General features: G+C 39.4%; 1 protein-coding gene across 2 annotated transcripts in view; it reads left to right on the top strand.

The window, feature by feature from the left end:
* Positions 1 to 9,182: 9,182 nt before the first annotated feature.
* limd2 (LIM domain containing 2) overlaps positions 9,183 to 14,088 on the top strand; it is a 40,384-nt gene continuing 35,478 nt past the window's right edge. The window contains exon 1 of one of the 2 annotated variants that reach the window (XM_051716024.1): positions 9,183 to 9,397. In XM_051716024.1, the coding sequence (XP_051571984.1) occupies positions 9,395 to 9,397 (3 nt within the window). In that variant the 5' untranslated portion in view covers positions 9,183 to 9,394. The remainder of the gene's footprint in view (positions 9,398 to 14,088) is intronic. The other variant, XM_051716023.1, reaches the window with a different exon arrangement.

Genomic DNA, 14,088 nt, shown 5'->3' with positions numbered 1-14,088 from the left:
GTGTTGGAGTGATGGCTGCTGGAAATGGGGCCTGTCTAGATTTGATCAAAATGCTGTTTTTTACATCAGTAATGTCCTGACTATACTTTGTGATCAGTTGAATGCCACTTTGGTGAATTAAAGTACCAATTTCCTTACGAAACAGCAAAATCTGTACATTATTCCAAACTTTTGGCCGCCAGTGTAAGTATAATTTTTTGGGATTTGTACTTTACTCGAGTGCAATTGAAACAGAATACTTGCAATTTTATTTTATTACATTTCCAAAGACAAAATAGTACTTTTTACTCCTTACAATTTTATTTAAACTTGAAAAGTACCCATTACATTTTTGCAGATCATTTTCTTTCATCTTACTGGACTGAAGCCGCCTTTTCACTGCATCTGACAAATGACAGATAACAGACCAGAGGTCATTCATTTCAAATGGAGTGTCGCATGGCAGCTGTGTGGAGTTCCGACCATCTGCAGAGGCAGAATTTCGGAACTGATTTGAGCTTCAGATACGCTGAAATATTTGTTTGACTAGAGCGTATGTGACCACCCATCTGAATGTGATGTATTCATTCAAATCTTTGAGCATAAAGTGAGAAACACAGACAGTTTTTGTCCTAAACTTTATTCTATGCCTGCTACTTCTACAGATTGGACAGTTATGAAGTAAAAAATTATCATTCACATTGCACATATACAACGATCAGCCACAACATTAAAACCACCTGCCTAATTTTGTGTAGGTCCCTCTCATGCCGCCAAAACAGCGCCAACCAGCATCTCAGAATAGCATTCACCACAATTGAACTGAGTGGTTATGTGAGTTACCATAGACTTTGACAGTTCAAAGCAGTCTGGCCATTCTCTGTTGAACTCTCTCATCTGCCGCTCACTGGATATTTTTTGTTTTTGCACCATTCTGAGTAAATTCTCAATAAACATGCCACGTCCAAATCACTAAGATCAAATTTCTTTTCCCCATTCTGATGGTTGATGTGAACATTAACTGAAGCTCCTAACCCGTATCGGCATGATTTTATGCACTGCACTGCTGCCACATGATTGGCTGTTTAGATAATCGCATGAATGATTGTTGGTGCCAGATGGGCTGGTTTGAGTATTTCTGTAACTGCTGATCTCCTGGGATTTTCACACTCAGCAGTCTCTAGAATTTACTCAGAATGGTGCCAAAAACAAAAATCATCCAGTGAGTGACAGTTTTGCGGATGGAAACGCTTTATTGAGGAGAGAGGTCAACAGAGAATGGCCAGACTGGTTTGAACTGACAGAGTCTACGGTAAAACAGATAACCGCTCTGTACAATTTTGGTGAGAAGAATAGCATCTCAGAATGCGGGTTCGCGCTGTATTGGCGGCACGAGGGGGACCTACACAATATTAGGCAGATAGTTTTAATGTTGTGGCTGATCTGTGTATATATATATATATATATATATATATATATATATATATATATATATACTGTGTTTAAGTATATATATAAAAAAAGGCTTTTGTAATTAAATTGTGTACATGTCTTAGCGTCCTCTTAGCCTTGTTGGCAAACATACTGCTGTTCTCTACTAATGCAGCATCTAGTCAACAAATGAATTACTTTATAATGATATAACAACGTGTACTATATACATACCTTTTCGTTGTTGATGTTTTAAATCTGCATCTGAAGTGTTCCGGTCCATGCAGAGTGTAGTCTCAAGTGTCAAAACAAACACCACAATGCATCAGTGAAGTGAGAGTTTTCATTTCACCCCCAGAGGCCGCTCTCATACTGTATAATGACAGCGGACCCTTCCCAGCTGCTCGAACATCGGACGCAATGGGGAAAAACTATCGGTGTGGATTTTTGCTGATAACTGATAGTTCCAGAAATCTGTTATCGGTGCCGATTAATCGGCAAAACCAATATATCGGTCCACCTCTATATGGTAATTTTTTTGTTTTTTTTCTTTTTCTCCCAATTTGGAATGCCCAATTCCCAATGTGCTTTTAAGTCCTCGTGGTTGCGTAGTGAGTCGCCTCAGTCTGGGTGGCGGAGGACAAATCCCAGTTGCCTCCGCATCTGAGATCGTCAACCCGCACATCTTATCACGTGGCTTGTTGGGCGCGTTGCCACAGAGACATAGCACGTGTGGAGGCTTCACGCCATGCTCAACTCACCACACGCCCAACCGAGAACGAACCACATTATGGCGATCACGAGGAGATTACCCCATGTGACTCTGCCCTCCCTAGCAACCAGGCCAATTTTGTTGCTTAGGAGACCTGGCTGGAGTCACCCAGCACGCCCTGGGATCCGAACTAGCGAACTCCAGGGGTGGTTGCCAGCATCTTTACCACTGAGCTACCCAGGCCCCCTATATGGTACATCAACAGAAGCCACAGATAGTCACTGCTAGAGACACTACCCAGCTTCTTTATGGACACTTAAACCTATGCAGTGTGCACAAATATATCTTACTACCGTTCTCACCCTCGTGACGTCCATGACTCTCTGGTTTGCAGTGACTGCTTCTTTAGTGAGTCCTTGCTTTCAACCAATGACAAAATAAATAAATAAATAAATAAATACTACACATTTCTGGTGCTATTTTGTGATTGGTTGGACTACAGCCCATCCTCAATGTTTGCAACACACAGCCTGCCCCCAAATTGCTTGTAACCAATATTTTATATAATGCTGTGTTTGCCACAGGACATTTAACACAATCCTCTGTCCCGTCCACCCCCCCACCACCCGACACCTCACTGACAGCAGATGTCTTCGCCACATTTTTTTACTAATAAGATTACAGCCATTAGCAATACATTCTCAGCACCACACCCTCCTCCGGTTTGCAGCTCTTCTATCTCTGTTCTCTCCTCTGACTGACACTGAGGTTTCTAAATTCCTCTCCAACCACCCCACCACCTGCCCCCTTGATCCTGTTCCTTCCCACCTTCTCCAAGCCATCTCTCCGTCCATCCTACCTGCACTCATACACATAATTAACATATCTCTACTTTTCCCACCACATTTAAGCAGGCTCGAGTAACCCTGCTGCTTAAAAAACCTGCACTTAACCCCACAAAAGTTGAACACTACAGAGCAGTCTCTCTCATCCCATTCATTGGGAAACCACTCGAAAGGGTAGTTTTCAATCAGATCTCTGCCTATCTCTCACAGAACAAGAGGCTGGATGACAATCAGGCTTCAAAAGTGGACATTCCACAGAGACTGCCCTGCTGTCTGTCACCTAGTCGCTGAGACAGGTGAGCGCTGGATCCAAATCATCTGTCCTGATTCTACTGGACCTTTCTGCAGCCTTTGACACGGTCAACCATCAGATCCTCCTGTCCACCTTCTCTACTGTGGGCATCATAGGAACTATGCTTGGCTGGCTTAAGTCTTATCTCTCAGTTAGGTCTTTCAAGGTAGCCTGGAGAGGTGGGGTGTCCAAGTCACATCAGCTACTTACTGGGGTACCTCAGGGCTCAGTGCTTGGCCCACTTCTCTTCTCCATATATACAACATCACTGGGACCCATCATTCAAGCACATGGGTTCTCTTACCACTGCTACGCCGATGACACACAGCTCTACTTGTCTTTACAGCCTGATGACCCCACAGTGACTGCTCAGATCTTGGCCTGCTTGGCAGACATCTTGGCCTGGATGAAGGAACACCACCTTCAACACAACCTAGTGAAGGCCGAGCTCCTCATCTTTCCACCCAACCCCGCTGTTGTGCACAACATCACCGTTCAGCTGGGTTAATCTACAATAACACCATCCAAAGCGGTCAGAAATCTAGGGGTAACCATCGGGAATCAACTCAATTTCACCGACCACATCTCAAAACAGCCCGATCATGTAGATTTGCTCTCTACAAGATCAGGAAAATAAGACCCTTGCTCTCTGATCATGCCACTCAACTCAGTTCTGTCTCTTGTCATATCTAGACTGGATTACTGTAATGATCTTTTAGCCGGCCTTCTTGCATGCACAATTAGGCCTCTGCAAATGATCCAGAATGCCGCAGCAAATCTGGTCTTCAACAAACCCAAGAAAGCGCATGTTACACCCCTCCTTGTTTCTCTACACTGGCTGCAAGTTGCTGCACATATCAAATTGAAAGCTCTACTGGCATACAGAACAGTCACTGGGTATGCTCCAGCTTTCCTAAAGTCATTCATGCAGAGCTACATTCCCAACAGAAGGCTGCGGTCTGCAAATGAGTGGTGCCTTGTGCTACCAACACAAAGAGGCACCAAATCACTTTCCCGTTCTTTCGGCTTCACTGTGCCTCTGGTGGAACGACCTTTCCAACTTAATCCATGAAGCAGACTCCCTCTCTGTCTTCAAGAAAACAGCCAAAGACACAACTTTTTCATGAGCACTTGACTATACACTCAAATTAATAATTAAAAAAATAATAATTGTTGCACTTTAATCTCTGTCTTGGATAGCACTTTTCTAATGTAATGGAAACTTTATAATACATCACTTTTGTGTTCCTGTCTCTTTAAGGTTTTGTAAGTTGCTTTGGATAAGTGTCTGTTAAATGAATAAATGTAAATAGGCCAGATAGGTCTCTAGATTGAAGAAACTGAATTAATTTTCCTTTCGTTGCATGTAAATACACCGCACTATGTACTGTACTGCACTACACACATGAAAATAGGCCTACACTACACTTTGCACTGAACTGCACTAAACTGCCATTTAATCATGATTGTTGCTATGTTAGTTAATAATGTTAGTTAATAATTAACTCATAACTCCTCTTTAAATGTCTTGATATGCTGTCCCACTTTACCAGCTTCACCCTGCCCCACTTTGCCAGTAAGCCTCTGGTAAAGAGAGACAGAGAAAAAATTATTCTATTGAAAATACCTACAAATCACTTTTTACATTTTCTGATACACTTTCACATCATGAGTCATTATGTAACATTAACAAACATTAAGTCAACTTTTACTTCTTTTTTTTTTATAGCCTTAACATGATTTAGGCTACCTCAAATTTGTATTTCATTTTCTTTAAAATTGCTTTTCTCAATGGTGGTCATGAAATGAGTTCTGCCACACATTCTGGTGTTACATCATCAACTTAAAACCTCAAAAAGTAAATTGTTTATTTGCCAAATATTAGTTTAGTAATGATTTTTAACCATTTCAGGAAAAGCATATGGACATAATGGAGATCAAGCTTTATGGGATAGTTCACCCAAAAATTAAAACTCTCTCATCATTTACTCACCCCCATGCTATCCCAGATGTGTATGACTTTTTTTTTCTGCTGAACACAAAGATTTTTAAAAGAATATTTGAGCTCTGTAGGTCCATACAATGCAAGTGAATGGGTGCAAAATATTGAAGGTCCAAAAAGCATATAAAAGGCATCATAAAAGTAATCCATATGACTCATGCAGCACCTCAAATTTAGAAACTCAATCGGAAGAGAAAGAATAGGCACCAAAACACAAGAAAACTAAATGTCAGGGTTTACACATAACGCACATCACATTGCATCAGAATATATTAAACTGTTCATCTCAAGCACAACTGTTAAAACTCACACCCTGTCTACATTGGACGTGAGAGTCATGTCAAAAGCAATAGAACCCATTATAATCAATGATGCTGTCAACCATGGAAGCGTCCGTTGCGGCGCGTCACGTTGCGCCGACAGTAAACAGATGTCCCGTTCCATTTTTCGCTGCACACAGTGGCGTGTAGACATACCATTGCATCACGTTGTGTCAATGGACGCGCCTGGTGTAAACAGGGTGTCGGCACCATAAACTATCACACAATCATGACATATGAAATATTCATCAATAAAACTGTTTACTCACGGTTTTTGATATCGTGTCGCAGTGTTTTTAACTGCCCCATCCTTCAATAACAGTTCCTTTGCAAAGCTTGAATATTATGACTGGTATGATATGAGCCAAACATACAATCCACTCTTAAATACGCTGAAGACACATCCACATCCAGTTTCCAGTATCGTTCCATCATGTTTTCATACACCAACAACTAAAAATAGTGCAGATGGGTGAAAGAACGCATCCATGACACCTTTGTGCTCAAAACAGCAAGAGGCAGCAGCTGAATGACAGAGCTTCTCCTCATCAGAGTTGTAGCTTGACACCCTGTCTTTTAAAAGCTGCTGGAGATATGTATCAAGTGGTCAAAGACGTCTGTGCATGTTTATGTAGAAAAACATTTAAATCCAGACAGGCACATGAAGGTGTCCTTTGTAAGTCCACTTTGGATGAATCTCCCATGACAGGTCCCATCTCTCTCCTCTTCACCTGTGTGAATGACCAAGCACCAGTGGGCAGGGCCAATGGTATGGTGCAATGATGGGAAAATAGGCCGTTTTTGCAGCTTGGTTAGTAAAAAAGGACTTAAATGTTGATCTGTTTCTCACCAACACTTATCATATTGCATCTGAAGATATGGATTTAACCACTGGAGTCATATGGATTACTTTTATGCTGCCTTTATATGCCTTTGGAGGTTCAAAATTTTGGTACCCTTTCACTTGCATTGTATGGACCTACAGAGCTGAAATATTCTTCTAAAAATCTTTGTTTGTGTTTAGCAGAAGAAAGAAAGTCATAGATATCTGGGATGGTATGAGGATGAGTAAATGATGAGAGAATTTTCATTTCTGGGTGAACTATCTCTTTAACTGTACCACTTTACATATATCCACCCTATATTTAGTTAAATCACTCAAAGCTTCAAAGCAGTAATGAACCAATCATTTTAATTGCACTGGGATGGCAGACATCTTAAAGGCACCCAAAAATAAAAAATACTGTCATCATTTGATCACCCTGATACAATGAAAGTGAATGGTGACCAGGGCCGTAGCCAGGGTTTGAAAATTAGTGAGGTCCACGGTGAGGTGTCAAGACTTTTACCAAAATTACACCTACAAACGCAACATATTCTATACATCAAAATTAAATATAAAAATTAAAGGACAGAAACCAATAATAATACTGAAATAATATTTTAATCGCAAATGCAGTTAACAATATTAATACTGAATTTTTGTCACATAGAAATGCACATTTGAAAATAAAGCATTGATTTTGAGTTGGGCAGCAAAATTTACTCATATTAACTACAGAAAAACAGCAAATGTTAATTAACAACTAATTTATCTAGGGCTATGTTAACTCCGTTACATATTAACATTATCCAAATCAATCAATTGTTTTCCTTTTGCCAGACTCTTAATTATTTAAAGGTGCACTCAGTAATTTTTTCCCCTTTAAAAAAGTTTTACTCCTGGAGAAATGAATTGTAATTTTGAAACATATGTATAAAATCATGAGCACTCACATGAGATGAGGACTCTAGTCATATCAGCAACCTTATAAAAGCTGTTTTATTCTACATGGGGCAGGGGCGCCCTCATGGGGGCTGCCATTTTAGAATCACATGACCAGCTGAATACTACTCGCTTAATCTCAGTAACCGTCTTGTTATTGGACACTTTCACTCCTGGATTAAATTAATCATGGTTGATTGTGAACAGTGAATTTCTAACATGGCATCTGTAACTGAAAACTGCTGATTTCGAATGATGCACCAACACCACTAGATGTCACTGTAAGTCCAAGATGACATGAACAAAGAGTTACTGAGTGTAGCTACCTTTAATTCACTTTTTTCAATTAAAGTTCATTAGAACTAAACATATTTACAAAGGAGAAAAAGTCATAACTTCATACTTAATTCATGAGTGTCCAGGCTTTAAAACTTCTTTGTTAAATTCTGCTTTGTAGTTGCATTTATGACAATTTGCCATTGTTCGTGCATAGTATCCAGAGTTTAACTATGGTATTAGTAAAATCATGTTAATCACATGTAATAAAAAAAAAATTAAAAAAAAAGATCACCATGGTTAGATGTAATTACTGTATGTAATTAATTTGTAAAAAAATAAATAATAATCTATGGAATTTGTAATGAAAAACAATATCCTAAATACATGTAGAAATAATACAAACAACCTACATAAAAGTGACTTTTATTACCCTAATATACAATATTTCATTTTTTTGTAGGCTAATAATATTAACATTTATTACAAATATATACACTATTTCTGGCAAAATACCATAGTTACTACTACAGTTAATGTTACTACAGTAACTGTCAGGTATATTTCTATAAGGGTGCTGATTTGTGGAATGAAAAGCCTGTAATTACTGTTGTGAATGGAACAATGTTTTCCTGTTTACCTCGTCACTGTAGTTTAATATGACGGGCTGTTTAATCTTGTATCAACTAGCTTCAGCACAGAGCCTTAAAGTGTCTCATATCTGATGGGTTTCCAACAGAGAATTCTGTGTCAAATTCAAAAGGGTCGCACGCGACTCGCACTGTGTTAACCTCGGGACAGCACGCCGCAAGCGCTGCGCAGGTTCGTCAGATTAGTGAGACCGGCCCGCTTTTACTCGCTGCTGCGCAGCTTCAGGTAGCGCCATTTCGTCACACTCTTGTATTTGCAGACACTAAAGAATCCATCCAACTGTCTAAACTACATTATACATGCATGCAGACACTCGAAGGAGTTATCAACCGCTTATTTGTTTTATTTTATTTAGTTGTACATAGCATCAAAATATATTTTTGAATATGAACAAATCACCGAGGTCCTGACCAGACCTCATAACTGGCTACGGCCATAATGGTGACTGAGCCTGTCAGTCCCTAACATTCTGTCTAACATCTGCTTTTGTGGTCCACGGAAGAAATACAATTATACAGGTTTGGAACAAGATGAGGGTGATTAAATTATTTATTTTGTTATTTTTGGGTAAACCATCGCTTTAACGTTCATTGCCCCTTTGAGCGACACTTAGTCGAAGTTAAATCAATTTATGTCGCTAAATTACGATGATTACAGACGTTAAACAAACAACTCTCTGTAAACTTACCTCTTACTCAGTCGCTAACGATTTAATAAAGACTAAGGGAAAGAAAAAAACTGTAACGAATTAGGCAATTTATGACGTCTATTTCTTGCAAAAGTGTCCTCTTCAGAAATTATATAGAATCTCTGAGGCGGGAGGAGAGCACGAGGACGCGGCACGAGCAGCATCCAATCGCGTGCGACATCCTGCTGAATAGAGAAAAGGCGTGATAAAGAGGAAAAAACGCCCGTTAAAAAGCGTGAGGTGGGGGGAAAGCACGTCAAGCTGTCTAGACTGTTTGTATGGTCACAGTCTTTGCTGGTACGTTTAGCTGAACTTCATCATTTAGGGGAGCGGGAGAAACTAATGAGATTTTAACCGACTCGAGCATAGTAAGCAGACCGGGCGGTAGATCTCCCATCCTCTTTCTCTTCAGCAGGCTGATAAGGAGACGCAGATGGTGAGTTTCAACGCTTTGATTCAGTAGCAGCAGCCAGTGAACCCAACGACCCCCTCCTCCTCTATTGTGGTGGTGAGGTGCAGTATGCTAGCCTGTGTGCTACCAAGAGCTAACTGTGAGATACTGGTCCTAAACTCCATGGGGTTGCATATCAGATGTTTTTCTCAAGGTAGAGATGCATTTATGGAAATGTTTGCTGTGGTTATTGCAGCAAACCCATGTATTCATCAGAGCTTGTTTTTTAGTGGGGGACTATGGTGTACGACTGTCATGGATCTTCCTTTTTAAGGTGTATATTGATCATTTAAATGAAGACAGAAAAGACATGACCCTATAGACAATTATTTTTTGCTTATTTTTTGACACATTGCTTGTCATGGGAAGTGCGTCCGCCGACCCAGTTAAGTTCATGGCCATGTGAAGGGGTTCAGCCGTGCTGAAGCAGTGCTTAAACTTGCTCCGGATTTATTCGGTGTTGAATTGATCAATTCGAGCGACGAATAGCTCACTTTTGTACTTCCTCTTACTGTCGTTGTGCATCACCGATGCTGTGTTTTGCAAGAAATGCTAATCAGCCGGGTGGTTTGCAAGTAATGCTGGCAGCAGCAGCTTGTGGCGGTGCTCCTAACGTGCTTTCCTGCCGTTAAATGACGTATTATACCGGTTTATACAGCACAGGATCCTGAAAGCTGATGTAGATCATTCTCTCATGTCTCCTTTCTCTTTTACTGTCTATATATATATATATATCTACATTTATTCATTTGGTTGTCGCTTTTATCCAAAGCGACTTGGGGGGCCGTTCACACTGAACGCGATTTGCGTCATTCGCGCTGTTTTTCAGTTGTTTTTCTATGTAAACATATGCTAGACTGGACTCCTTGACAGTTGCCCAGCGTCTCGCACAGGAGCACAGTTTTTAGACGCTTAAAGGGGCGGTCACACTAGGCTTTGAGCACGCGAATTTATTTCGTACAACGCTACGGACCAGGGTATGGTTGCACCAGCTGTGCGTAAGTTCTCACGTAAGTTGGGACGTAAAGTTCACACTAAGGGCTTAGTAACTACTAGTTAGTTTGTAACTAAGTCAGTGCTTAATTTGGTTGCACCACCTGTTCTTAAGGCAAGACTTAACTAGTAGGTCATAAGCTCTCTGTAAAGTAATGCGTAGTCGCTGTAATAAATTATATCACCATTAAAATAGGATACGTAAAAAAAAGTTAATTTGATAAATAGTATATTTGCTCTGTGTAAATAACAATAAATAGGAACTGTATCTAAAATAAATAAGGGGTGATATAAATAAATACTAATACAACAGGCTGGAAAAATAGACATTTATTCATTTTAATATCTTATATATTTCGTATATGTTGAAACTTGACACTGGGCGACGTATCCTGAAAACTGCACCGTTAGAATGGTTTCATGCTGAAGAGACGTTTTCAAGTTTTTTTCTCTCTAGTAAATGTAAACGAGTGCAAACGCCAACGTCATATATGTCGAAAGGATTGAAGCCTGTCATGCAAAACATGAGCTCATTGATGTCATTAAGTGAGTCTGCTTTTTTATTCCATCAGTTACTCCTGGTCAGAGGCTTCCATAAATATTTAGTTTATACGAAGGGTTACGTTGGCTAAGCTAAATATTTAGTAGTACGTAAATTGTGACTTAGTGCCCATTTACGCCACAACTAGGCTAAGTTGTAACATTCATATAGCTGGTGCAACTGGCCCTGCTATACGTGCGTTACAACTTAGCCAACGTAACCCTACGTATAAACTAAGTATTTACGGAAGCCTCCGACCAGGAGTAACGGATGGAATAAAAAAGCAGACTCACTTAATGACATCAATGAGTTCATGTTTTGGTTGACAGGCTTCAGTCCTTTCGACATATATGATGATGTTGAATTTACACTAGTTTAAATTTACGGGAGAGAACATTATGTAAAAAAACTTACTGCTTCAGTATGGAACCGATCTAACGGTGAACTTTCCTGTGTACGCCGCCTGGTGTAAAGTTTAACATACGAAATGGATATTAAAATGATTAAATGTAAGTTTTTCCAGCCTGTTGTATTAGTATTTATTTATTTATTGTCCCTTATTTATTTGAGATAGCCTACAGTTATTGAATATTGTTATTTACATAGGCTAAATATACAATGAAAGAAATCTTGTTTTATTACGTATCGTATTTCAATGGGGATATAATTTATTACAGGTGACAGTTACATAAGCAAACAAGGTTTGAACAAGATCAAACTGAAATTCACTGCTGTTTAACACTTCTGTGTACAAATTTCAAGGCTGCTTATTGGATAAATACAGGTAAACGTCATATTATGCAACTACGCATTACTTTACGACCTACTAGTTAAGTCTTGCCTTAAGAACAGGCATTGCAACCAAATTAAGCACTGACTTAATTACAAACTAACTAGTAGTTACTAAGCCCTTAAGCTGCGTTCACACTGCCAGTGACATCGCGTGAGACAGCAACACAATCCTATTAATTTTCAATGAGAGCACAGCGATTTCCAGCGACATGAGCTGCTGCGGCCGTTGGTGACAGAGATCGCCGTGGAGAGCGACAAGACAAGTTGAGAAAATGTAAACTTTATGCAAATGACGAGTGATATTCACGAGCGACTGCCAATGAGCTCACGTCATCTGTCTCCTGGCAGACTGGGGACAAGTGCATGCAAGACAGAGGAGAAATTTCAGCGTCGTGAGGGATTTTTACTGTTCTATATAATTTGTCTATAACCACATGCATGGATATAATAAAACAATGATGCGTGGAAAAGTGTGTCAGAAACGGTCTGCATTCCGAGTGAGTTTGATTCATTCATTCATGATAGATTGATTGTTTTATTAATGATTTAATACACTGAACACTGCTGCACATTTTATAAAACACTCGACACTGCAGAATTTACAATTTTAGAGACAAGAGAACTGATTCCTTGTCAAACTGTAATGATATCTTAATTTAACCAGTATTAGGTCTCATCCATGATAACATTTTTAAACGTTATTGTCAAAAGTGCAGTCCTCCAATAACGTTACAGCGACAAACAGTAGGAGCGGCCACTAGCGTCACAGATCAGAGTCTAGCGACACCAAGCCACAAAGTCGCTGGTAGTGTGAACACAACTTTAGTGTGAACTTTACATCTCAATTTAAGTAAGACCTTACGCACAGCTGGTGCGACCCTTCCCTGGATATGATGTCATGTGGGGGGACTTCTGGTGTAAGTAAATAATAACAAATATTACTATATTAAAAATGATAAAATATAGTGTTTACTCACTTTCCTGCAACAATAAATCTTACAGCTTTGTAATATGTATCCTTTGAATTGAGCCAAAAGGTCAGTGTGTGACATTTCAGTTTCCTGCAAGGCATCCTCTTGTCGTAGGAATTCACGGTTCTGAGTTCACCAAGCTTGAACTTTAGTCTTTGGGTGTTTTTTTTTTTCTGTCCCTTCTACATCAACGCTTCACACTCCATCCCAGTAGGTGGCAGAAATGCACCAAAAGCTGCCAACTGCCATAAACCCAAAGAAGCAGCAGCTTGAACTTTGGTACGCAGCGTAGTACGACATTTCTTAGCATGAGCTTGCTTTTCCACTCTGCTGCATTCGAATGCGTTTGAATGGGAGTGAATGGAGTGTGAAGTGTAGTGTGATTAATCTAACGACTAATTTGCAGATTATTCTAAATATTTTTTATAATTATTACTTGATTAATATAACAATTAACCCAAAATAAATATAAAAAACTTGTTTCATTAATATTTCAGTATTTTATTAAATCATCTTCTCTTAAACACAAACAAATGTACAAGAAACAAAGTGTGCACTGCAGGGCATTATTCTGCAACAAAAATAGCCCTGTTTTAACTGGTAATCTCCGTTTTACAGTCCAATATAAAATCTCTCCAAAATAAAAGAATTTGTTCAATTCAAGTAAAAGGAAAATGCAATCTACATTTAGCAATCCAACAACAAAATAAATGAAACAAATGTAAAATTCAAGTCACTTTCAAGAGGAAAGAGGATTTTGGTTTTCCAAAAAGAGGACACCTTTTTTTTTTTTCCGCCGGTGGGGGGGATAATAGGGTTCAAAACAGCAACTATGAATGCAAACTTTCTTACAGTGAAAGAGACACTCTATTAGCATAACAGAAATATATGGAAATTATTTATAACATTCTTTTGAATGTCCATGTACTAAAATAAAATATTTGATGCCATGAGTGTACCTTCATTAACTATTACTATTGAATGGCCATTGAAAATGAAGCAATGTGATAATTTTACCTGGTCGCAAAAAGTAGTCCGTTAATTTACCTGATGAACTTTCACCTTTTGCTGACCCTTTATGCTTCACAGAGCTAATGTGTGCTTCTAAATCACTTGCACCTTTATTAGCAACTGACACATAAGTGCCATCTTTACATGTCATACATTCTGCTTCCCACGGGTCTCGACCTGGACGAAAGCATGGGAATTTTGTGCAAATCTTCTGTAAATTTGTACTTTTGTTAGGGCATTGTTTCCACTCAGCTGTCATTTGCTGCTACTGTCAAGTAACTGTTTGATGCCGAACACAACAGCGCTTCGCGTGTTCACGGAGAGATTGACAGGCAGGAATTTGGCCAATAGTTGCTGCCAGCCTCTTG

The sequence above is a fragment of the Myxocyprinus asiaticus genome, chromosome 14 (assembly GCF_019703515.2).
Source record: "Myxocyprinus asiaticus isolate MX2 ecotype Aquarium Trade chromosome 14, UBuf_Myxa_2, whole genome shotgun sequence".
Lineage (NCBI taxonomy): Eukaryota > Metazoa > Chordata > Actinopteri > Cypriniformes > Catostomidae > Myxocyprinus > Myxocyprinus asiaticus.
This window is presented reverse-complemented; position numbering and strand designations above follow the sequence as displayed.